This window comes from Puma concolor, chromosome C1 (genome assembly GCF_028749965.1).
Source record: "Puma concolor isolate L17-30 chromosome C1, mPumCon1.1.hap2, whole genome shotgun sequence".
Taxonomy (NCBI): domain Eukaryota; kingdom Metazoa; phylum Chordata; class Mammalia; order Carnivora; family Felidae; genus Puma; species Puma concolor.
In genome coordinates this window covers 65,404,085-65,427,357 of record NC_141674.1, presented here as the reverse complement: position 1 = coordinate 65,427,357, position 23,273 = coordinate 65,404,085, and the positions used below count along the sequence as shown (strand labels likewise).

Here is a 23,273-nt window from a genome sequence, read left to right as displayed (position 1 = left end):
CACTAGGCATGAAGTACATAAACAAATAAACAAACAAACAAACACAAAATTAAAGCTACTCCATCAGGCATATAATGTGTTTTACTAATATAAATTCAAATACAATAAAAATCAATTCACTTTTGTTAAGATCTAAGTTCTGTTTATATATTATTTTTATATTAAAAAACCACCGAAGTTTACAGTCCTAATCTCATGAAAAAAGAAACTTTTTCCATGACAAAAAAGCAACAAATTCCCCAGAGAAAGATGTTTATCCTAAGTAATCTACACAAGGTCTGAAAGTCTCCAGTATCACTCCTATCATTTCTTGTTTTGTTACTTTTTTTCCCCAGAGGAAGGTCAATTACTTTCATATCATTGCTTAGAACACTGGAAATACAGCATCCAGAATCCTAAAGCTCAGAGGAACCTTTTGTGGTGATACAGTCCATTTCGTGACCTCCAGACAAATGAAAACTAGACACATCCTATGCATTCAACATGAATTGAACATCCATTTATGGCCTAGACACTGAGAATACAAAGGAAAAGAACACTACTCCTTATGCTCAGATTTCACAATCCTCCCCATTCCATAACCTGATGCCATTGTTAAATGCTCTTGTCAAGTTTCCCCTGCCATCTAATGTATTCTGGAAGACAAGGAATAATTAGTCATACACAAGTCTCCGGCTCCAATAACTTTATTTCCCTTTACTCAGCATAAACTTCTTCCCAGAACTAAGTTGATCTATTCCTCAAACACAGTACTTACAACACCTTTTGGGTTGGGTGGGGGGGGGTCATTTCTACAAATTTTACTGAGGTTCTCAACTCAATTAGGGCTGGGCCTGTATCTAGATCTTGCTCACCACTTTATATCTGGACTGAAACACATTAGAGGCTTAACAAATATACTTCGAATGACTCTCTCTGATAACTAGAACACACTGCATTCAAACTGTAAACTCTGAACAAACAGGAATAACATCCTCCTCATAGGGTTTTTGTGAATAGAGATAACCTACATAAAGTAGTATCTGACACATAACAGGCATTCAAAAATGTGAGAAATTATTTAATGTTAATTTAATTTAAAAATTTTTAACAAATCTTAGTTTGAAATAATTTTACATTGACAAAAAAGTTGCAAAGATTGTAGATTTCCTATATACACATCACTTAAGATTTTCCTGATATTAACATCTTATATTAACACAGTACTCTTGTCAAAACTAAAAAATTAACATTAGTACAATATTATTTTTTTAATATTTTAATGTTTACATATTATTTTTGAGAGAGAGAGAGAGCGCACGAGTGGGAACAGAGGGCAAAGAGAGAGAGAACAAGAGAGAGAAACCCAAGCAGGCTCAATGCTGTCAGTGCAGAGCCCAACATGGGGCTCGAACCCACAAACTGTGAGATCATGACCTGAGCTGAAACCAAGAGTTGGCTGCTTAACCAACTGAGTCACCCAGGCACCCCTACTACAATATTACTAACTAAATTATATAGACTTTATTCTGATTTCACCAGTTTTTCCACTAATTTTCTATTTCAGGACCAACTCAGGATGTCACACTGCATTTAGAAAGATTTTTATTTTAAGTACTTTGTCTTTCTCACTTAACACTCTGAAGTTGGAGAACCAACTAAACTACTTACCACTTCATGTTGTGGTTTCCCGACGAAAAACACAATCTGCTTGTATTAACATGATACACAGTGATATACCAAAGTAATCCTTAAGAAAACCACAGATGCAAAAGAGACTTAAGTATTTTGTTTAAAGTATGCATTCATTATTTTTTAAAGATTTTATCCCTAAGCAATCTCTACATCGTGGGGCTCGAACTCACAACCCCGAGATCAAGAGTTGCATGCTCTATCAACTGAGCCAGGCAGGTGCCCCTAGAGTATGTACTCATTAAATTAAAAAACAAATACTTGGAAAATGTATTATTCCTTAAATAAATGACACAGGGAAATAGGAGTCAACATTTATTGGGGTGCTCATTTTTATTGTATGTCAGACATGGTAAATTGGCTTCAAAGAGGTTAAGCAACCTGCCAAAGGTTACACAACTCTACAGTGGTGAAACATGAATCAAGATGCATTGTAGAAAGTGTTTAAATCCATTCATGTTATACATCATATATTAAAAATACTACAGGGGTGCCTAGGTGGCTGTCGGTTAAGCATCTAACTTCAGCTCAGCTCAGATGCCACGGTTTTGTGAGTTCGAGCCCCACGTCAGGCTCTGTGCTGACAGCCTGGAGCCTGCTTCAGATTCTGTGTCTCCTTTCTCTGCCTTTCCCCCTCCCTCACTCTGTCTCTCAAGGGTAAAAAAAAACATTAAAAAAAATTAAAAAAAAAAGAAACTACAGTCACACCAATGACGTATCTCACTATGCAATTAATTATATAACTGAACTGCATCCAATATGGCTTCTCAATCTTTGGAGGCTGAACTAATGAACAAAAAAATCTTACATGTCTTTTTTCATAAAAAAATCAATCTGGGGTACCTGGGTGGCTCAGTCAGTTGCAGTTCCACCTTTAACTCAGGTCATGATTTCATGGCTTGGATTCAAGTTCAAGCTGATATTGGGCTCTCTGCTGTTAGCGCAGAGCTCACTTCAGATCCTCTGTCCCCCTCTCTCTCTGCCCCTCCCCCGCTCATGCTCACGTACTCTCTCCCCCTCTCAAAAATAAAAAAAACGTTGAAAAAATATTTTTAAAAAATCAACATAATTCTAAAGTTATAGAATTGTCCAAACAAGAACTCTGAGCTTTGGGGTGCCTGCGTGGCTCAGTCAGTTAAGCCTCCAACCCTTGATCTCAGCTCAGGTCATGATCTCATGGTTCGTGGGATCAAACCCCGTGTCAGGCTCTGGGCTGACAGTGCAGAGCCTGCTTGGGATTCTCTCTCTCTCCCTCTCTCTCTCTCTCCTTCTCAAAATAAATAAATAAACTTAGAAAAAGAAAAAGAACTCTGAGCTTGGGGCGCCTGGGTGGCTCAGTTGATTGAGCGTCCAACTTCGGCTCAGGTCCAACTTGCGGTTTGTGAGTTCGAGCCCCGCATCGGGCTCTGTGCTGACAGCTTGGAGCCTGGAGCCTGCTTTGGATTCTGTGTCTCTCCATCTCTCGGTCCCTCCCCTGCTCATGCTCTGTGTCTCTCTGTCTCTCAATAATAAATAAACATTAAACAAAAAAATAAAAAAAAAAAAGAACTCTGAGCTTTTCCTTGGCCCTTTCTTAGCCCTTTGATGCTGTTCAACCTGTAACTTCTCTTAGTGTAGGAGTCAACAAACTTTTTTTCGTATAGGCCAAGTAGTAAATATTTTAGGCTTGTGGAACGTATGGTTTCTACTGCAACCACTTAACTCTGTTAAGTGTAGGTCAGAAGCAGCCACAGATAATACACTAACAAATGAGTATGGCTGTGTCCCAATAAAACTTTACTTGCAAAACCAGGTGGTAGTCTTGATTTGACTCAGAGGCTGTAGTTTACTGACCTGCCTTAGAGCACTGATAGCATGGAATGAGTTTTGAATACTAAATACCATGACTAAGAGTATAGAACGTATACTTCAGTTTACCTGCAATGACTCTTCACATTATTTTTTTAAATATTCCATGGGACAAGTTGAACAATACACATGGCCTCAGAAAATTATTCTTAGGATTGGAAAGTAGTGGTATAGCAAAATCAATACATGCAAAGGATACAAAAGTAATTCTTAAAAAACAAATACAAAATGCTAATGAACTCTTTAAAAATTAATATTTTGATTTCTAGGCTGTGAAAAAACATATTTTATCAAATGATTAAGATTGATTAAGACTGGATTGCTATAGCCAATCTGAAAAGCAATTTAAGAATGACAAATGAAAGCCTTCAAAATGTTCATACTTAATACAAATTACGCTTAAATCTATGAAAATATTCCCAACTTAACATATAAGAGAGAGATAAAATTAAAACCATGATGAGGGATGCCTGGGTGGCTCAGTCGATTGAGCACCCAACTCTTGATTTTGGCTCAGGTCATAATCCCAGGGTTGTGGGATTAAGCCCTGTGCCAGGCTCTGCGCTGAGTGTAGAGCCTGCTTAAGATTCTCATTCTCTCTCTCTCTCTCTCTCTCTCTGCCCTTCTCCCCCACTTGCACGTATACTCTCTCTAAAATAAAACAAATAATAATAAAATAAATGAAAACCATGATAAAATACCATTCTCAACTTTCAGATTGGCAAGAACTCCAAAATTTGGGGAGTACAAAATAATACTATTCCTACAGAGGGCAATTTAGCAGTATCTACCAAAATTCAAATAAACTTGCTCTTTGGCCCAGATATCCAAAGTCTAAAAAATTCATCCTATGCCTATACCTGTATCCTATGGCTATGTTGTATGAATTGAGATATATCAAACTAACTCACTATAATTGTTTATAACAGTACAAGATCAGAAACAACGCAAATGTTCACATATAGAAATATTATGTAGGGGTGCCTGGGTGGTTCAGCTGATTAAGCATCCAACTTCAGATCAAGTCATGATCTCACAGTTCATGGGTTCGAGTACCAAATTGGGATCTCCACTGATAGCTCAGAGCCTGGAGCCTCCTTTGGATTCTGTGCTTCTCTCTCTCTGTCTCTCTCTCTGTCTTTCCCCCTCCCCAACTAGTGCACACGTGCGTGCTCTCTCTCTCAAAAATAAACATAAAAAAAAAGAGAGAGAAAAGAAAAGGGGCACCTGGGTGACTCAGTCAGCTAAGCATCCAACTTCAGCTCAGGTCATGATCTCAAGGCTTGTGAGTTTGAGCCCTTTGTTGGGCTCTGTGCTGACAGCCCAGAGCCTGAAGCCTGCTTCAGGTTCTGTCTCTGTCTCCCTCTGCCCCACCCCCACTCATGCACTTTCTCTCTCAAATATAAACATTAAAAAAATTTTTAAAGAAATATTATGTAGCTGTAGGAATAAAAAAACAAAGAAAAAGAAAAAGAAGATCTACATATATTAACATGGAGAGATCTCCAGGAAATTTTTTAAGTATAAAAAAACGGGAACATAGGTAGTATGCTCCCTTTTATAAGAAGGGGAGTTATATAACTGCTTTTTGCTGATATGTGAATAAGGAAACCCTGAAAGATATTCAAGTAATCTAAATGGTTACCTATAGGGAGTGGATGGGAACTGAGATAGAGTAAAACACCTGTGTGTGTGTGTGTGTGTGTGTGTGTGTGTGTGTGTGTATACACATATATATATATGTATATGTGTGTGTGTGGTTTTGATTTGTGAACCATATAAATGTATTAGCTACTCAAATAATACTTTTTAAAGAATACTATTATTTTATATCACTTTAAGGATTAAATGAGTTTGTAAATGCACCTAATATAAAATGTCTAGCATATTGCTTTACATACAGTGGATGCAGCTATGACCATCTGGAAGTCTTTTTATTTTTTTTAAGTATGTTTATGAGTTTTGGGTGGGGGGTGAGGGGCAGAGAGAGAGGGGGAGAGAGGGGGAGAGAGGGGGGGAGAGAGAGTGAGAGAGTGAGTGAGTGAGTGAGAGAGAGAGAGAGAGAGAGAGAAAATCCCAAGCAGGCTCTGAGCTGTCAGTGCAGAGCCCAACACAGGGCTTGTACTCATGATTATGAGATCATGACCTGACCCAAAATCAAGAGTTGGAACTTAACCAACTGAATCACACAGTCACCTTTGGAAATCTTTTTAAATGTTATCCAAATGGCATAACAAAAACAAATAAAAAATACCAAACATTTAGACTCAATATTTTCACCTCTAGGAATCCACCTTAATGAAATCTAAAAATGGGACAAAGTTTCATAACTGTCGAAACAAACCAAAAACATAAAAAAAGAAATATTCAATAAATTATAGTACATCTATATTCATAAAGCATTTCTAAGGACAGAAAATGCTCAAAATATGAAACTTTATAATCTCAAATGGTGGAGGGGAACAGGGCAGTCAGTAGGGGTGGGAAGTGGGGCATGGAGGGCAGAGATATATATGCAAAAATAAAAGACCTAGAAAACGTATAGCAAATAAGCTTTTACAGAGGACTGTTGGTAATTTTTTTTCTCTTTTATTCTTGTCCATATTTGTCAAATTATCTTTCAAGCACATAGTCCTAAAAAAGGAAAGAAAAGAAAAGAGAGATGGGCGCCTGGGTGGCTCAGTCGGTTAAGTCTCCTGCTTCGGCTCGATCATGATCTTGCGGTTTGTGGGTTCAAGACCCAAGTCAGGCTCTGTGCTGACAGCTCAGAGTCTGGAGCCTGCTTTGGAGTCTGTGTCTCCCTCTCTCTCTTCCCCTCCTCCCCTCTCAAAAATAAATAAACATTAAAAAGAAACAAAAAAGAAAAAGTATAGCAAATAAGCTTTTACAGAGGAACTGTTGGTAATTTTTATTTTCTCTTTAATTCTTTTCTATATTTGTCAAATTTTCTTTTAAGTATATACTCCTGAAAAAGTAAAGACAGGAAAAGAGAGATAGGGCACCTGGGTGGCTCAGTTGGTTAAGTGTCCAACTTCAGCTCAGGTCATGATCTCACAGTTTGTGAGTTTGAGCCCCACATGGGGCTCTCTGCTGTCAGCAGAGAGCCTGCTTCGGATCCTCTGTCCCCCTCTTTCTCTGCCCCTCCTCTGCTCTCTCTCTCTCAAAAAAATGAATAATCTAAAAGAGAGAGAGAGAGAAAGGAAAAGAGAGAAAATGGATTTGGGGATGAAGGAGATACAAGTTAAAATCTCACATTATTATACACTCCTTTTGGACAAGTTAATTAAGCCCTTAAAGCCTCCAGATCTGTAAAATGGAGATGATATCTAAATTCCAGGGTTACTTTGAGGATTACAGACATTTTATGTATAAAGGACATAAATAATATCTTAAACACAGTGAACACTAGGTATAATTGCTACTTCTCATACATCTGTGCCACATCCTTCCCTATATATAAATGTAAAATTACACTATACTCCTCCCATCTGAGATACCACTCACTTTAACATGTAAGCAAGTTTTGCAAACATTGAAATGTAAAAAATGATCATCTTGGATTTAATGAAATACATTATAGCTTTAGTGAACTAAATGCTACTTTCCACACATACCTTTTTCTTCAGTACAATGAAGTACATATTGCATTAGAAACAAATATTAAAAATAAAGGGACTGTTCCCATGGAAATGGGATTCCTTAATCATTAGGAAAATGCAAATCAAAACCACAATGATATACCAACTCAGACAGCTTTAGGTAGCTACTATTAAAAAAAAAAAAAAAAAAAAAAAAACAGAGAAAGATGTTTCCAAATGACATATCAGATAAAGGGTTAGTATCCAAAATCTATACAGAACTTACCAAACTCAACACCTGAAAAACAGATAATCCGGTGAAGAAATAGGCAGAAGACATGAATAGACACTTTTTCAAAGAAGACATCCAGATGGCCAACAGACATATGAAAAGATGCTCAATGACACTCATCATCAGGGAAATACAAATCAAAACCAAACTGAGATACCACCTCACACTGGTCAGAGTAGCTAAAATGAACAAATCAGTAAACTATAGATGCTGGCGAGGATGTGCAGAAACAGGAACCCTCTTGCACTGTTGGTGGGAATGCAAATTGGTGCAGCCACTCTGGAAAACAGTGTGGAGATTCCTCAAAAAATTAAAAATAGAACTACCCTATGACCCAGTAATAGCACTACTAGGAATTTACCCAAGGGATACAGGAGTGCTGATATATAGGGGCACATGTACCCCAATGTTTATAGCAGCACTTTCAACAATAGTCAAATTATGGAAAGAGTCTAAATGTCCATCAACTGACGAACAGATAAAGATGTGGTTTATATATACAATGGAACACTACTTGGCAATGAGAAAGAATGAAATCATGCCATTTGCAGCAACATGGATGGAACTGGAAGATATGCTGAGTGAAATAAGTCAGTCAGAGAAGGACAGATATCATGTTTTACTCCTATGTGGATCTTGAGAAACTTATCAGAAGACCATGGGGGAAGGGAAGGGGTAAAAATAGTTACAAACAGAGAGGTAGGGAGGCAAACCATAAGAGACTCTTAAATACAGAGAACAAACTGAGGGTGGATGAGGTTGGGGGAGAGGAGAAAATGGGTAATGGACATTGAGGAGGGCACTTGTTGGGATGAGCACTAGGTGTTGTGTGTAAGCGATGAACCACAGGAATCTACCCCAAAAACCAAGAGCACACTTTACACACTATATGTTAGCCAATTTGACAATAAATTATATTTTAAAAAAAAAAAAAAAAAAAAAAAACAAAAACAAAAACAAAATAACAAGTGTTGGTGAGAATGTGGAGAAATGGGAACCCTTGTGCACTGCTGGTAGAATGAAAACTGGCAGAGCCACTATGGAAAACAATATGCCAGTTCCTCAACAAATTAAAAATAGAATTACCATGTGATCCAGAAATTTCACTTCTAGGTATATATCCAAAAGAACTGAAGGCAGGGACTTGAGTAGATATTCATACAGTCATGTTCATAACACCATTATTCACAATAGCCAAAAGATAGAAGTAACCCAAATGACCTGTGATGGATGAACAGATAAATAAAATGCAGTGTATACATAAAATCAAGTGTTATTCAACCTGGGAAAAGAAATTCTGACGTGCTACAAAATGGATGAATCTTGAGGACATCATGCTAAGTAAAATAAACCATTCCCCCAAAGACAAACATTATATAATTCCATTTATGAGGTACTTAGAATAGTCAAATTAGAAACAGAGGGGGAATGTAAAGTTGCTATTTAGTGGCTGTACAGTTTCAGATTTGCAAGAAGTTCCAAAGATTGGTTGCACAACAATATACCTAATGCTACTGAACTATACATTTTATAATGGTTAAAAAGGTAAATTTTATGTTATGTATATTTTACCCCTATAAAACAAAATTAAAGGACTGTGATGAGAACAGATCCACTTCAATAACATAATTCACTGAAAATATTTTTTTTTTACTTTATTTTGATTTGAGAGAGAGACACAGAGAGAGAGAGTATGAGAGGGTAGAGGGGCTGAGGGAGAAAGAGAGACTCCCAAGCAGGCCCTACACTCAACACAGCCCAACATGGGGCTCGATCCCACAACCCTGGGATCATGACCTGAAATCAAGAGTTGGGACACTCAACTGAGTAACCCAGGCACTCCATCACTGAAAATAGCTTTAATGGACTATGTAAATTCACTTAAGGAGGACTATTTATTTTTAAGTTTGTTTGTTTATGTATGTATGTATCTCTACACCCAGCATGGGACTTGAAACTCACAACCCCAAGATCAAGAGTCACTTGCTCTTCCAAGTGAGCTGGCCAGGCACCTCAGTAGTATTTTTTTTTTCAAGTAATGAAATCTCCTTTTTTAAATTTTTTTTTAATGTTTATTTATTTTTGAGAGACCGAGAGAGACAGAGCACAAGCAGGAGAGGGACAGAGAGAGAGGGAGACACAGAATCTGAAGCAGGCTCCAGGCTCTGAGCTATCAACACAGAGCCCGATGGGGGGCTCAAACCCATGAACTGTGAGATCATGACCTGAGCCACCCAGGCGCCCCTACAATCTCCTTTTAAAAGTTATGAATATGAGAGGAGCCTGGGTAGCTCAGTCGGTTAAGCAGCCAACTTTGGCTCAGGTCATGGTCTGTGGTTCGTGGGTTCGAGCCCCACATCAGGCTCTGTGCTGACAGCTCAGAGCCTGGAGCCTGCTTTAGGTTCTGTGTCTCCCTCTCTCTCTGCTCCTCCCCCACTCATGCTCTGTCTTTCTCTCTCAAAAAAAAAACATTAAAAAAATTTTTTTAAAGTTATGAATATGGTAACAAAAAGCCATGAAATAAAAACCAAGTAAGTTTTAAACCACATTAATAAACATTTTAAAGTTTTTGGTTTTTATTTTTTGTTTTTATTTCGAGAAATAGAACACATGCACATACACATATACCAATGGGGAAGGGCAGAGAGAAAGGGAAATGGAGAGAAAAGGAAATGGAGAGAAAGAGAGAATGCCAACCAGGCTTTTTGCTGCCAGCACAGAGCCTGGTGTGGGGCTCAAACTCATGAAATATGAGATCACGACTTGAGTAGAAACCAAGAGTAGGACACGTAACTGACTGAGCCACCCAGGCATCCTAAACTACCTTAATAAACATTTTGACTGAACCATTTAAAACTTCAATTGAAATTTAAATACTATAAACAAAATACTATGCTCTGAGCAATAAACTTATTCGACTTCATGTTTTTTGTTTGTTTACCTGGGAGAGAGAATAGTACCAAGACAGAGGAAGATCAAACACTCTTAGTACTGCAGTCTTCAAGGAAAACTGTGATTCGCTTACTGTTTCTTCTGACATGACTCCTCTTACAACCTTCATTAAATGAAACATAAAAACATATTAGTCATTAAATGAAAGATACAAATTGAAAATTTAACTCTATCAGTGTTTTCTTTTTGCAGTTAATTATTCATGATATACTTCCCTGAAGAAAATTATGAGCCAAATTTACTTGAGCTAAAAGTTTATTAATCATCAAAGCATCCAAAAAAGAAAATGTGTTAGATTTGAACTATGAGTTCAAGTAGCACATTTTCCTTAGAAAATTACAGGTCCTAGATTCTCTCTTTTCTGCTTAAATAAATATTTCAGCTTTTTTAAAAAATTTCAGTTTATTTATTTATTTCTGGGGGGAGAGGGAAAAGAGACAGAGAGAACGAGAGCGAGGGAGAGAGAGAGAGAGAGAGAGAGAGACAGAGGGAGAATTCCAAGCAGGCTACACACCGGTCAGCATAGAGACCGATGTGGGGCTCACTCAGGAACCGTGAGATCATGACCCTCATCATGGGAAACAGAACACCACAATTACCGTAGGCGCATATTCATTCAGGCTCCAAGATCTCTGAGAAAACGTGAGATGGTAAGGTTAAAAATAACCTGAAAGGACTTGAGTGAATTGCCCTTGGAAAATGTGGTCTGTTCTTTAGTATGCAGATAGGGATGTTTTGCTTAAAGGAAGCCAGCTGTATATAGCACAGTGCATTCACTCCCTTTGTCTTTGCCTCTATTTACCGGAACATATGTATCTGCAAGGCTGCTCTCGTACACAACATACATGTACGATAGCTAAATCAGATGTACACCATTGACATGCTTTGCTAAGCTTTCTGTTGTTAATCATTGCTGATCTGTTTTTCCTGAAAACGTATATAAGAAGATGTACAATAAACCTCGGTACCTAGGGTTGTTGGCTCCGGGTCCCCTGTGCCTCGCTATACTGTTGTCTCTTTTTCTCAGTTCCTTCGCCACCCCAGGTCCACGGCCCTTTGAGGCCAACATCAGATACTAAACCAACTGAGCCACCTAGGCACCCCAATATTTCAGCTTTTAAATAAAATTTAAAACCTATTTCTTCCCACTTATTTCCTTCAAATAACAGGAGGTACAGGTACTGAAAGGAACCTGATTGGAACCATGACTCCTGGGGCTAGAAAGTAACCTCAGTTCACTGAACTGAACTTCAGAACTCAGGCACTTATTCTCCTACTATTCCATTTTAAAGATGTTCAAAGAAATGCTACATGCATGCTATGAAATTTTAATATTGTTTTAATGCCTATTTCTATTGAAAGCAAAGAAAGAGAAGTCAGATAAGAGAAGTCAGAGGTCTACAGAGAAAGCAGCTATCTCTCATAAAGGCCCTTAAGGGTAGCAGAACTTTCACAGACATGATGGTTCAGGGTCTGGGTCTATGCTTTTCAAAGCCAGAAACTCAATTTTATCTGCGTACTCAGTTGGACACACAATAAACAAATTCACATAGTACTGATGTATAAATCAGCTTACATATTTATTCATTTATAATAAGGAAATACACTAGTCAAAAAAATACTTATATATGTCATCAAGACATACCCTCTGAGATAAAACACTGTAGGAGCTAGGGGCTCCTGCGTGGCTCAGTCAGTTAAGTGCCCAACTCTTGATGTCAACTCAGGTCATGAGCTCACAGTTTGTGAGTACAAGCCCTGCACAGAGCTCTGCTCTGTGCTGACATGAGGAGGTTGCTTCGTATTTTCTCTCTCCCTCTGTCTCTGTCCCTCCCCTGCTCATGCTCTCTCTTTCAAAATAAATTTTAATACCATTAAAAAAAAAATGTAGGACCTAAATTCATACGTTAAAAAGTTTGCCTGGTAAACACAAAATTAATGGAACCTAAGGAATATTTTATCTAGGCCAATTAAAAGCCTGACAACAGTCTCTGGTACACAGGAGGGTAGGCTTTTCCAGTAACCAGAATTTACGTCTACCAAATTTAATATTTCTTTTCCTTGAATAGGGCTATATAAACATTACTAAAGAGAAAATAAAAATCAAAAATCTTCCAACAAAAGCTTATTGGCTAGGGGCTCCTGGGTGGCTCAGTCCAACTCAATTTCAGCTCAGGTCATGATCTCATGGTCGTGATATCCAGCCCCGCATGGGACTCCTCACTGGGCACGGAGCCTGCTTCAGATTCTTTCTCTCCCTCTCCCTCTGCCACTCCCCTGCTTCCCAGCACGCTCCCCGTTCAAAAAAGAAAAAAGAAGGGGGAAAAAAAGCTTATTGGCTATACTTTCAGTCCCTTATTTCTGCATATCTCTGTGCTTTTTGCAGACTCCAGACCACTTTCTGTTAATATGCAGACTACCCTTTACTGTTAATATCTTTTTTTTTCAGACAAGCATCAAAACCATTAAGTAGTAGTATCCTTTCAAGAAAAACAGTAATACTAAAGGTAGGTTACTGCTACTGACACCTTATTTATTCCCTACTAGCGACACTCACAGAGTGTAAACTTAATCCCCCTTCACACATACTCTAATTACAATGTTTAGACCCAGTATAATTCTTTCTAATTTTTTTTAATTAATTTTTTTTTAATGTTCTGAATCAGAGGCAGGCTCCAGGCTCTGAGTTGTCAGCAGAGAGCCCAACCGCCGGGCCTGAACTCACAGACCAAGAGATCATGATCTGATCACGATCTGAGCCGAAGTCGATGCTTAACCCACTGAGCCACCCAGGCACCCCTAGGCTCAGTATAATTCTAATTGAAGTACACTTATTCCAAGCAACAAACTGTGATAGAAACATATTGCTGAGAAATACAAAGGAAATTAAACCTGAGAAAAATGGTCCTCTGGAGAATGAGATTAGGGGTATAAGGTTGTGCAGGGAATCATTTCTTTTCATTATAAGTCTTCTCTAATATTTGATTTTTTTTAAATACCTACATGTATTACTTTTCAAAAACACTACACTAAAGGGGTGCCTGGGTTGCTCGGTCGGTTAAGCCTCTGGCTCTTGATTTCTGCTCAGGTCATGATCTTGAGTTCATGAGTTCAAGCTCTTGAGTTGGGCTCTGCCCTGACAGTACAGAGTGATTGAAAACTTAATAATTAATAACTGAATAACTTTTAAAAAAACTAATCATTTCAGTTTCTTCCATAAATACTAATTAAAATAAACACGAAGGCAGTTTAATTATTATTCAAATTTGTAGAAGGCTCTAAAACATCACCAAAACCACTATATTATGTAATTATGTAACCGTTGGAGAGCTAAAAATGTGTGATAGTTTGTTTCTTAAACACCCTAAAATTCTATTCTACAGCTTGCTTTATAATTTAAGCAATAATGAAAGTCCAAATACCCCTCCCCAAACTGACGTGAAACGTAAACTCATGCACCCGAACTGAGTAAATAAAACACAGCAAAAATATTTAGTTGCAATAAAGATAAAATAACAATAATAATAAAGGTCTGTGCAAAAGCAAGATCTTTTGGAGTCCTCCTTCCACAATATAAATGTGGAACAACTTTGTTTACAAAAGGGCCCTGAGGCCACAATCCTCCCTGTGCTCTATTATTCTCTGAAAGCACCAGCAAAGAAAGAGTAATCTTCCTCATTCAAAAACCACTCCCTGCTCAAACCACTGGCATTCACGCAAAAACTTGGACCACGCTAGCGGCCCTACCTCCCCAGGACCCTCACCCCCGACCTCCACAAGCACTATCCTCAGCGGTCTTCCTTTTTTTTTTTTTTTTTTTTTTTTTAACCAAGGGACCAGAAAAGTGGACTCTCGCTCGGCTCGCCCGCCCAGACCCTCGGTGGGGCTCTGAGCAGTAGTCGGGAGCCCACCCTGATTCAGCGCTCCCCTTGCGGGCCTCCCTCCGGCGTGCGGACTTCTCTGGCTTTCTGTTCCTTCACCCGCCCTGGGATTCCCGAGGGCCAAGGCCGGGGCTCCTACCCGCGCCCCACCACGCCCCACCCTGCTTGCCTCGGCCCCCGCGGGCTACACGACCCCACCCGCCCCTACGCCCTCACCCTCCACCCTTGTACCTGGTGCTACAGGTCAGGTGCTGCGGGCTCACTCCTGCTTCCCAGCCGCAGCCCAGGACTGAAGAGCCGCCTGGTCGCGGGGGCGGAGTCCTTCCGGGGTCAGAAGTGGGAAGGTGGAGAGAATGTGGCGGGGGCCTTGTAGCCTTTCAGCGTGAGGGGCTACGTGTGAAGCCGCTCTCGCCATTTTTGTGTAGGGTAGAGGCTCCTGCCTTGGCAAATGAGTTCTAAAGACTGCCTAAGAACTGCATTGTTGCAATGTTGTCAACTGGTATCGTAGTTTGTAACCTTTTGAGGCATCTAGGTCTATTCAGCGAATCTGGTGCCCTGTGGGGATTTTACCCCAGAAGAATGCACATAGACTCTTACAGACGCTCATACATTATTAAAAGAAAAACATATGTACAGTATATACAAATTCAGATGCCCGAAACCAATCCATGGATCCCGAATTAAGAACTTCTACTCTAGATCCGCAGCACCTAAACTAATGAATGTTAAGAGGCATTCCAATCCTGTATCGATGAAGTTATTGATTTCAATTACTCTCCACGTTTCCACTGAATTAAAATATGTAAATACGGCCACCTATGAGTTGTCAGGCAGGGTATTCACTGCTTTTAGGTTCTAATACAGAGAAAACAAGGAGGGGGGGAGCGTGGAGAATGACAATAAAAAAAGATGCTGTTTCTATTTGCAGTCTTGAGTCAAAACATTCCCTTAGAACTGCAGATTTAAAAATTCCAATTACTGATCATATTTGTGGTGAAATGCCCAAATAATTTTGTAAGGATAGCTAAAACATGACAGCAGATGTTACTATTCCAACCTAAGGAACAGGAATGAATAATCATTTCTATTAGTTTTCAAAATTCCTATTTAGTCAAATGGAAACTAGGAAATGACAATACTGATGTGTGACATCACTAGATGAATAATAACCGAAAGTGCACAGAGTTCTTGGTGAAAATATTTTGCACTTTTTTAAGTAAATGGAGGTATTGACATTTGAAGAACCTGGAATGTGTAAGGTTTTTTGTTTATTCTCCCAGTCTGCTTTCTGCTGCCTCCTCCCTACATCCCACAACTTACATTCAACATAACGGGAACAGCAGTAGTAATGATAAGTACCACTTAAAGCAACTTTACTGACAACATTATCTCTTTGAATTCCACAATAGACGTTATGAAAGAGATATTTGTACATACTGGTTATGGATTTTACTCTTTAACAAGGGAATAAGAAATGCATATTTTCTTTATTGTCCTAAATCAGTGTAAATTGCTCCAAGCCCCCCTTCTCCTGGGTTGGCAGATTATTTGCTAAAATTCATGAAGGGAAACCTCACTAAAGTGGACATGAGGTGCTACAAGGAGAGTGGAAGGGGAAAATGTACCACTCGATGTCAATTAGAGAAAGAATCATCAATCACAAGCCCCAATAAGGAAAGAATACACTGTATCTCCTACAAGAAATCCACTACTACCCCTACAATTCAGCCAGTGAGAAGCCATCATCACCCCAAATCCTTGCTTTTCTCCAAAGGACTTTTGTTCAAAACAACCCCTCCCAACTTTCTCCTTCTCCATAAAATAATGTTCTTCTCCTGTGTTTGTCAGACTTGCCTATGGTTTGCCATAGCTTGCTTGTCCCAAATTGCAATTCTCTGTTATTCCTAAATAAAACCGTGTTTGCTGATAAAATAATTGACTTTTATTTTTAAGGTTAACATGCAATGTTAGTCATTAGTAGGTATATCAGTTAGGATGCTGTTAGCTAGAAGCAAAAAACAAAAACAAAACACAAGTAGTTTGTTTAATAATGGCTTAAACCATAGGACAGAGTATTTCACATGGATGCAGCATCAGGCAGGCAGAGTCTCATATTTGCATATGATGTCACAAGCTCTCTTAGCCCAGGGGAAAAATGGGTCTTGGTTAATTCTAAATGTCTGTCCCTCACCCAAAGTGAGGGGAATCATTAATCAACCATTAATGAATGTGGGAGATTCTATATGCATAGTATCAAAACAATACTGTAGTTTCAGACTGCCTGAGTTCGAATCCTTTGTCTGCCACTTACTAGGTATGTGATCTTAGGCCAAAAACTTAACCTCATTATGCCTCAGTTTCCTCATTGGGGTGTTGGGAGATAAACGTAATAGTATTTGTAAAGCACTAAGATTCTTATATAAGTTTTTAACTTGGGTTACTTGTAACTCCATGGGCTCTGAGGATAAAACTTTATCTCCATATAATCGGTTTCCTTTGTTATCCTATATATTTTGTTTATGCACGTAAAAACATTACTTTGAGAAGAGGGGCTCTGTCAAAGGGATCCAAGATAACAAAAAGTAGTTAAGAACTTAGAACAATCCTGGCACAGATTTCTAAGATGTATGGCATATTCCGTGGGACTTTTCTACATTCTTTGGCATAAGCTCCAAAGTTAAGAGAAACAGATGCCAAGTGCCCTAAGTATTCTTAAAAAGGATGCTAGACCAACTCCACAAGGCATGTTAGGAGAATGTGAGGCTGATTTAGCAATCCTCAGTACTCACATACCTCCAGGGAATGATATGGCAGAACTGATCAAAGAAGACGGAAAAATGAAAATGCCTACGAGAGAGTTTTCTGGAGTGCTGTGCAATTTCCTCCCCCTCTTCCCGAGTGGGGAGGAAATAACCCATCCTACTCCCACCTCAAGCCAAGTGAAGGAATTTTAAGAAACTCAGAGAATTTGACTTCCATGTCCTGTAGCATATGTCACCTGAAAAGTCTAAAGACAATAGACTATCCCAAGAAGCCTTTGATGGCAGAGCAAATACAGAGGGCTACAGTGGCAGTGGCCTGTACTTGCAATTCTGCAAGAAAAATTATCCTATGGGCCAAATGAATGCCACAGAAGGTAGCCAGGCTTGAATTACCTTAATAGTTGTTATCTTTGAACCAGGAACTAAGTGGACTATCCAAATGGTTAGCCACAGATTTTTTTCCCCTCCATATTAGAAAAATACAGTGAGAGGTTCCCAGCAAGGGAGGCAGTCATCGTGGAACTCACAAAAGGGCTATAAGAAAAAAGCCAGAATTTAGGAGTGAGCCACTTGCAGAAGGCACCCAAGTCAGATTGAACGCACTGACTGCATATATCTGGTATTTCATTTAGGATATTTAGGCTCACTCCTCACTCTGACACAGTAAATGGCCAATGAACTTCATAAATTATTGGTGGAAACAGCACTTATCAAGTGAAAATATTAAGCCTGACCAAAGTCTAGCATTTTAGTTAAAAACAATCACATCACCTAAATAGATTAATTCTTTTAGGTAATTCATATATCCAATTACTTTTTCCATTAACTGCTAAAATCTGGCAGAGTTCCCAGAAATAACTCAGGGCCTCCTTTTAAATCCATAAAATGCCAAAGGGTATATAATGGCTATTATATCCTTGTTCTCATTATCCACCCAGGAGTGTTTGGCAGGCTCCTCCACAAGTCTCAACTAAGCTGATCAAGGCTTTTAGAACTCAGACTATGGTTCTAGATGCTAATTTAGAACATTTAGTCCATATACATCCAAATATTACAGATTCAGTTCCTCAAAATTATAAGTGTAGTGATACCATATGACCCAGAATTCCTATATAATACATAAGAGAAAGTAGAAGATACATTCACATAAAAAGTTGTACATGAGGGGTTCCCCAGTGGCTCAGTCTGTCAAGCATCCAACTTCAACTCATGATCTTATGGTTTGGAGCCTGCTTGGGATTCTCTCTCTCCCTCTTTCTCTCTCCCCTTTCCCCACTTACATGCACTCACTCTTTCTGTCTCAAAATAAATAAATAAACTTAAAAAAAAGTTACTTTGGGGTGCCTTGGTGGCTCACTTGGTTGAGCATTTGATTCTTGATTTCAGGTCAGGTCATGGTCCCATGGTTGTGGGACTGAGCCCTGCATCAGGCTCCCTGTTGAGTGTGGAGCCTGCTTAAGATTCTCTCCCTCTCTTCGTCTGCTCCTCTCCCCAACTTTTGCATTCTATCTCTAAAATAGAAATTAAAATAAATAAATAAATAAATAAATAAATAAATAAATAAAAGTTATTTGACACAAAGGCACCTGAGTGGCTCAGTCAGTTGAGCATCTGACTAAGGCTCAGGTCGTAATCTCACAGTTCATCAGTTTGAGCCTGGCATCAGGATCTCTATTGTCAGCACAGAGCCTGCTTCTGATCCTCTGTCCCTTTCTCTCTCTGCCCCTCCCCTGCTCACACTCTCTCTCAAAAATAAATAAAACATTAAAAAAAAAAGAACAAGAACAATAGAATTAAAATTAAAACACATGGAAACAAGAGTTCCTATTTTGCATATCTGGAAATTATAACATTTCAAAAGTCTAGAAAACCATACTATTTTTAAAATTAATAAAATTAAAAGAGTTGCATCTGTTTTCTATATATTTAAATGAGAAACATTTTGTAAAGTATAAGAAAATTACTCTCTTAATTTAGAAATATATTTTATAGTTAGAAAATATATTTTATGTTTCTTTCATAATTTCATATTCACTCATCTTCTTCATAGCAGATTAATTGATTTGTCCATTCTTTTTTTTTTTTTAAATTTTTTTTTTTTTCAACGTTTATTTATTTTTGGGACAGAGAGAGACAGAGCACGAACGGGGGAGGGTCAGAGAGAGAGGGAGACACAGAATCGGAAACAGGCTCCAGGCTCTGAGCCATCAGCCCAGAGCCTGACGCGGGGCTCGAACTCACGGACCGCGAGATCATGACCTGGCTGAAGTCGGGCGCTTAACCGACTGCGCCACCCAGGCGCCCCTGATTTGTCCATTCTTATACATTGTGGCATGCACTGTGCTGAATGCTGGAAAAATAAGAAAAATCCCTGCTCACAGTTTGGTTCAAGAGATGGAAAAGTGAATAAATCACTGTGGTGTATAATAATGACACCACAGTGTATAATTTATAACTAGAAGTTTAATATCACTAAAGAATATTCCATAAAAGAAAGGGTCCAAATGGCCTTAAGAAGTTGAAGTTTGCTTCTCCCAGGAGGTGACCCTTGAAGGATGTGAAGTTCACTTTTAAGAGAAAGAGTAAAAGGCAAAAAGTCATTCTATGCTTAGGGTTAAGGAAAGCAGCACTAAATAAAAAAGGCAAGGAGCAGGGGCGCCTGGGTGGCTCAGTCGGTTAAGTGACCTCAGCTCAGGTCATGATTTCATAGTCTGTGATGCCTGAGCCCTGCGTCAGGCCCTGTGCCGACAGCTCAGAGCCTGGAGCCTGCTTCAGATTCTGTGTCTCCCTCTCTCTCTGCCCCTCCCCTGCTCATGCTCTGTCTCTCTCACTCTCAAAAATGAATAAATGTTAAAAAAAATTTTTTTAAAAGGCGAAGAGCAAATGTTTTGCCCTTTAGGAGAATGAAATGTAGGGGCGCCTGGGTGGCTCAGTCGGTTAGGCGGCCGACTTCGGCTCAGGTCATGATCTCACGTCTGTGAGTTCTAGCCCCGCGTCGGGCTCTGTGCTGACAGCTCAGAGCCTGGAGCCTGCTTCAGACTCTGTTTCTCCCTCTCTCTGACCCTCCCCTGTTCATGCTCTGTCTCTTCCTGTCTCAAAAATAAACGTTAAAAAAAAATTTTTTTTTTAAAAAAGGAGAATGAAATGTAAATTCAAAGAGCTTGAGGATTGCATGTGTTTGATAGGGTGTAACAAAAGATGAGATAAGAGGAGAAAATCTGGGTGGAACTAATGCCACCAGGGGCTAGGATGAGGCAAGCAAAGTGCCTAAGGTACACAGGTGCTCTGTTTTAGGCAAGTGCAAGGTCCTTAGATATTGCACTTTAGGTACCTTGCTTATCTCATCCTAGGCCCTTGATGAGAAACAAAACAAGACAAAACAAAACAAAATAAAACACTTTTGGGGCAACAAGGACTCATTAAAGAGTTACAAGATGGGATTTATGTTTTAGAAAGAGTTACGTTCAGAATAATAACATTAAATTAGAGGAGAGACTAGAGTCAGAAAGACACGCAGCCATCAAAGTAATCTAGGTAAGAAGGATCTGAAGAGGATCTGTACAGAGGAACCTTCTTAGGTTCTCTCCCCCATGGAGTCAGTTGAACATCTATTGATTTTTTTCTTCTTCTTTTTTTTAAAGTTTATTTGTTCTGAGACAGAGAGCGAGAGAGAAGAGGGGCAGAGAGAGAGGAAGAGAGAAAGAGAGACAGACAGAGAGAGATAATCCCAAGCAGGCTCCATGCTGCTAGCAGGAGCTCCATGCTGATGCAGGGCTCAGTCTCACAAACTGTGAGATCATGACCTGCATGGAAGTCAAGAGTTGGATGCTTAACTGACTGAGCCATCTAGGCAGTCCCTTTTTTAACTTTTTGAGGAACCTCCATACTGTTTCCCAGAGTAGTTGCACCACTTTGCATTCCCACCAACATTGCAAGAGCATTCCCCTTTCTCTGTATCCTCACCAACACCTGTTGTTTCTTGTACTGTTAATTTTAGCCATTCTGACAGGTGTGAGATGATACCTCATCATGTTTTGTTTTTTTTTAAATTTTTACTGTTTTATTTATTTATTTATTTTTATTAAAAAAAATTTTTTTTAACGTTTATTTATTTTTGAGATAGGGAGAGACAGAGCATGAACGGGGGAGGGTCAGAGAGAGAGGGAGACACAGAATCTGAAACAGGCTCCAGGCTCTGAGCAGTCAGCACAGAGCCCGACGCGGGGCTCGAACTCCTGGACCTTGAGATCGTGACCTGAGCTAAGTCGGACGCTTAACCGACTGAGCCACCCAGGCGCCCCAGTGTTTTATTTATTTTTGAGAGAGAGAGATAGGGCATGAATGGGGCAGGGGCGCACGGAGCAGAGACAGAGAGGGAGACACAGAATCTGAAACAGGCTCCAGGCTCTGAGTTGTCAGCACAGAGCCTGATGTGGGGTTGAAACAGAATGGTGAGATCAAGGCCTGAGCTAAAGTCTGACACTTAACTGACAGCCACCCAGATGCCCCTCATCGTGTTTTTTTGTTTTGTTTTAATGTTTATTTCTGAGAGAGAGAGAGAGAGAGAGAGAGAGAGAGAGAGAGAACGAGTGGGGGTGGGGCAGAGAGAGAGGGAACAGATGATCCAAAGCAGGCTCTTTGCAGAGAGCAGAGAGCCTGACTCGGGGCTTGAACTCACAAACTGTGAGATCATGACCTGAGCTGAAGTTGGACACTCAACTCACTGAGCCACCCAGGCGCCCCTCTGATCTTGGTTTTGATTTGTATTTCCCTGATGATGAGTGATGTTCGGCATCTTTTCATGTGTCCACCATTTGGATGTCTTCTTTGGAAAAATGCCTAGTCATATGAGAAGGTGTATGTTTTGATATGACCATTTCAATTATCTTCCTCCTCCCTCTTCCTAACTCTATTTCTTTTCTTCTTTTTCCCCTTCACTTCTTCTCCCCCACCATTTTTACTTTGATTAAATGTAAAATGTACACATTAAAAAATATTGCATATTGATGAGAGCCTCTTTCATATGCTTAACAGACTGAGCCACCCAGGTGTCCCATCAGTCTTAGTTCTTAACAAAGGAGTCATATTTAAAACATTTAGGTATTTGATTTTTAAAAATAAAAATTAACCACATTGCTGATATCCTATAGCATGTAAACTTTAATATTTTGAAATATGCTGAAAAAAAAGGGAGGAGTGGTAGTGCCATGGGCACCCTCCAAATTGTGAAAACTCCATTCTCTCTCCATGAATCCAGGGTAGGTGACCATTCATAGTGAGGTCTTTGTGTCAATCTCTACATAGCTAGCAAAGGTTCATTTTTTCCACTTTTATCATAAAAACAGAAGTAGAAGCTCCCATATCTTCTACTTGATTCTGATGGAGATTGAGCATCTTGCATAGCACTTGGCTATGTGCTTCTATTTTGGAGACCACAAAGTTAGAGGTAATTGGATATATGAAACTGGCAATTTTAACAATAATTTCCATTAATTTAACTGCTTTTATTGTTTGTGTAGCAATCAATTGATCACATTTAAGCTAAATAAATTAGAAGGCAGGTCTCTTCCAGTACTCTAGGCACTAAACAGATACTAAGGTTTCAATAAATGATTTTGATTTTGGCCTTAGGGGAAAACAGGAGAGATGAATTTCTCCTTTGCAGATGTAGAAAAGTAAAGACAATTACTTTCAGAGAATCTAAGTCCTAAGAAGTTGAAAGAAGAAGGAGAAAACAGTGTTGAATCAAGTTGTAAAGGGGCCCCTGGGTGGCTCAGTTAAGCGTCTGATTTGGGCTCAGGTCAAGATCTCACAGTTCACCAATTCGAGTCCCGCCTCTGGCTCTGTGCTGACAGTTCAGAGCCTGGAGCCTGTTTCAGATTCTGTGTGTCTCCTTCTTTCTCTGCCCCTCCCCTGCTCATGCTCTGTCTCTCGCCCTCAAAAAAAAAAAAAAAAAAAAAAAAAAGTTGTCTGATGTTTCTTTGCCTAAGGTTGGAAACCTGAGGCCCTTCAGCAGCCAGGCTTAATGCAAATTCTCTAATGCATTGAGACAAGACCTGCTAAAGGCCGTATAGCGTGAATGCAGAAGAGCGGGAGAACACGTGTAAAAACAAGAGCCCAAAGCCTAAAACTGCTCTGATTTGTACTCAGTTCCAGTACCCAAACTACTAAGTAAGCCCTGATCCTGAGGGCAGGCCTGGGTCTCCGCACCTGGTCCCTACCGCCGCGGCCACGCCCTGGGGGCGGGGCGGGGTATCTTTGCAGCTCCGCCCCATCCCGCCCAACCGCG

The 23,273-nt window shown here is 39.6% G+C and overlaps 1 protein-coding gene across 3 annotated transcripts in view; it reads right to left on the bottom strand.

Annotated features, from left to right (window-relative positions):
• Positions 1–14,549, bottom strand: part of MIGA1 (mitoguardin 1) — a 104,645-nt gene extending 90,096 nt beyond the window's left edge. For 2 of the 3 annotated variants that reach the window (XM_086717361.1, XM_086717363.1), the window contains exons 1-2: positions 14,454–14,549; positions 10,331–10,444 (exon numbers count right to left, since the gene is read on the bottom strand). In XM_086717361.1, coding sequence (XP_086573487.1) covers positions 10,331–10,429 — 99 coding nt within the window. In that variant the 5' untranslated portion in view covers positions 10,430–10,444; positions 14,454–14,549. Of the gene's footprint in view, positions 1–8,475; positions 8,611–10,330; positions 10,445–14,453 lie in introns of those variants that run through there. The other variant, XM_086717362.1, reaches the window with a different exon arrangement.
• Between the last annotated feature and the right edge of the window lie 8,724 nt (positions 14,550–23,273).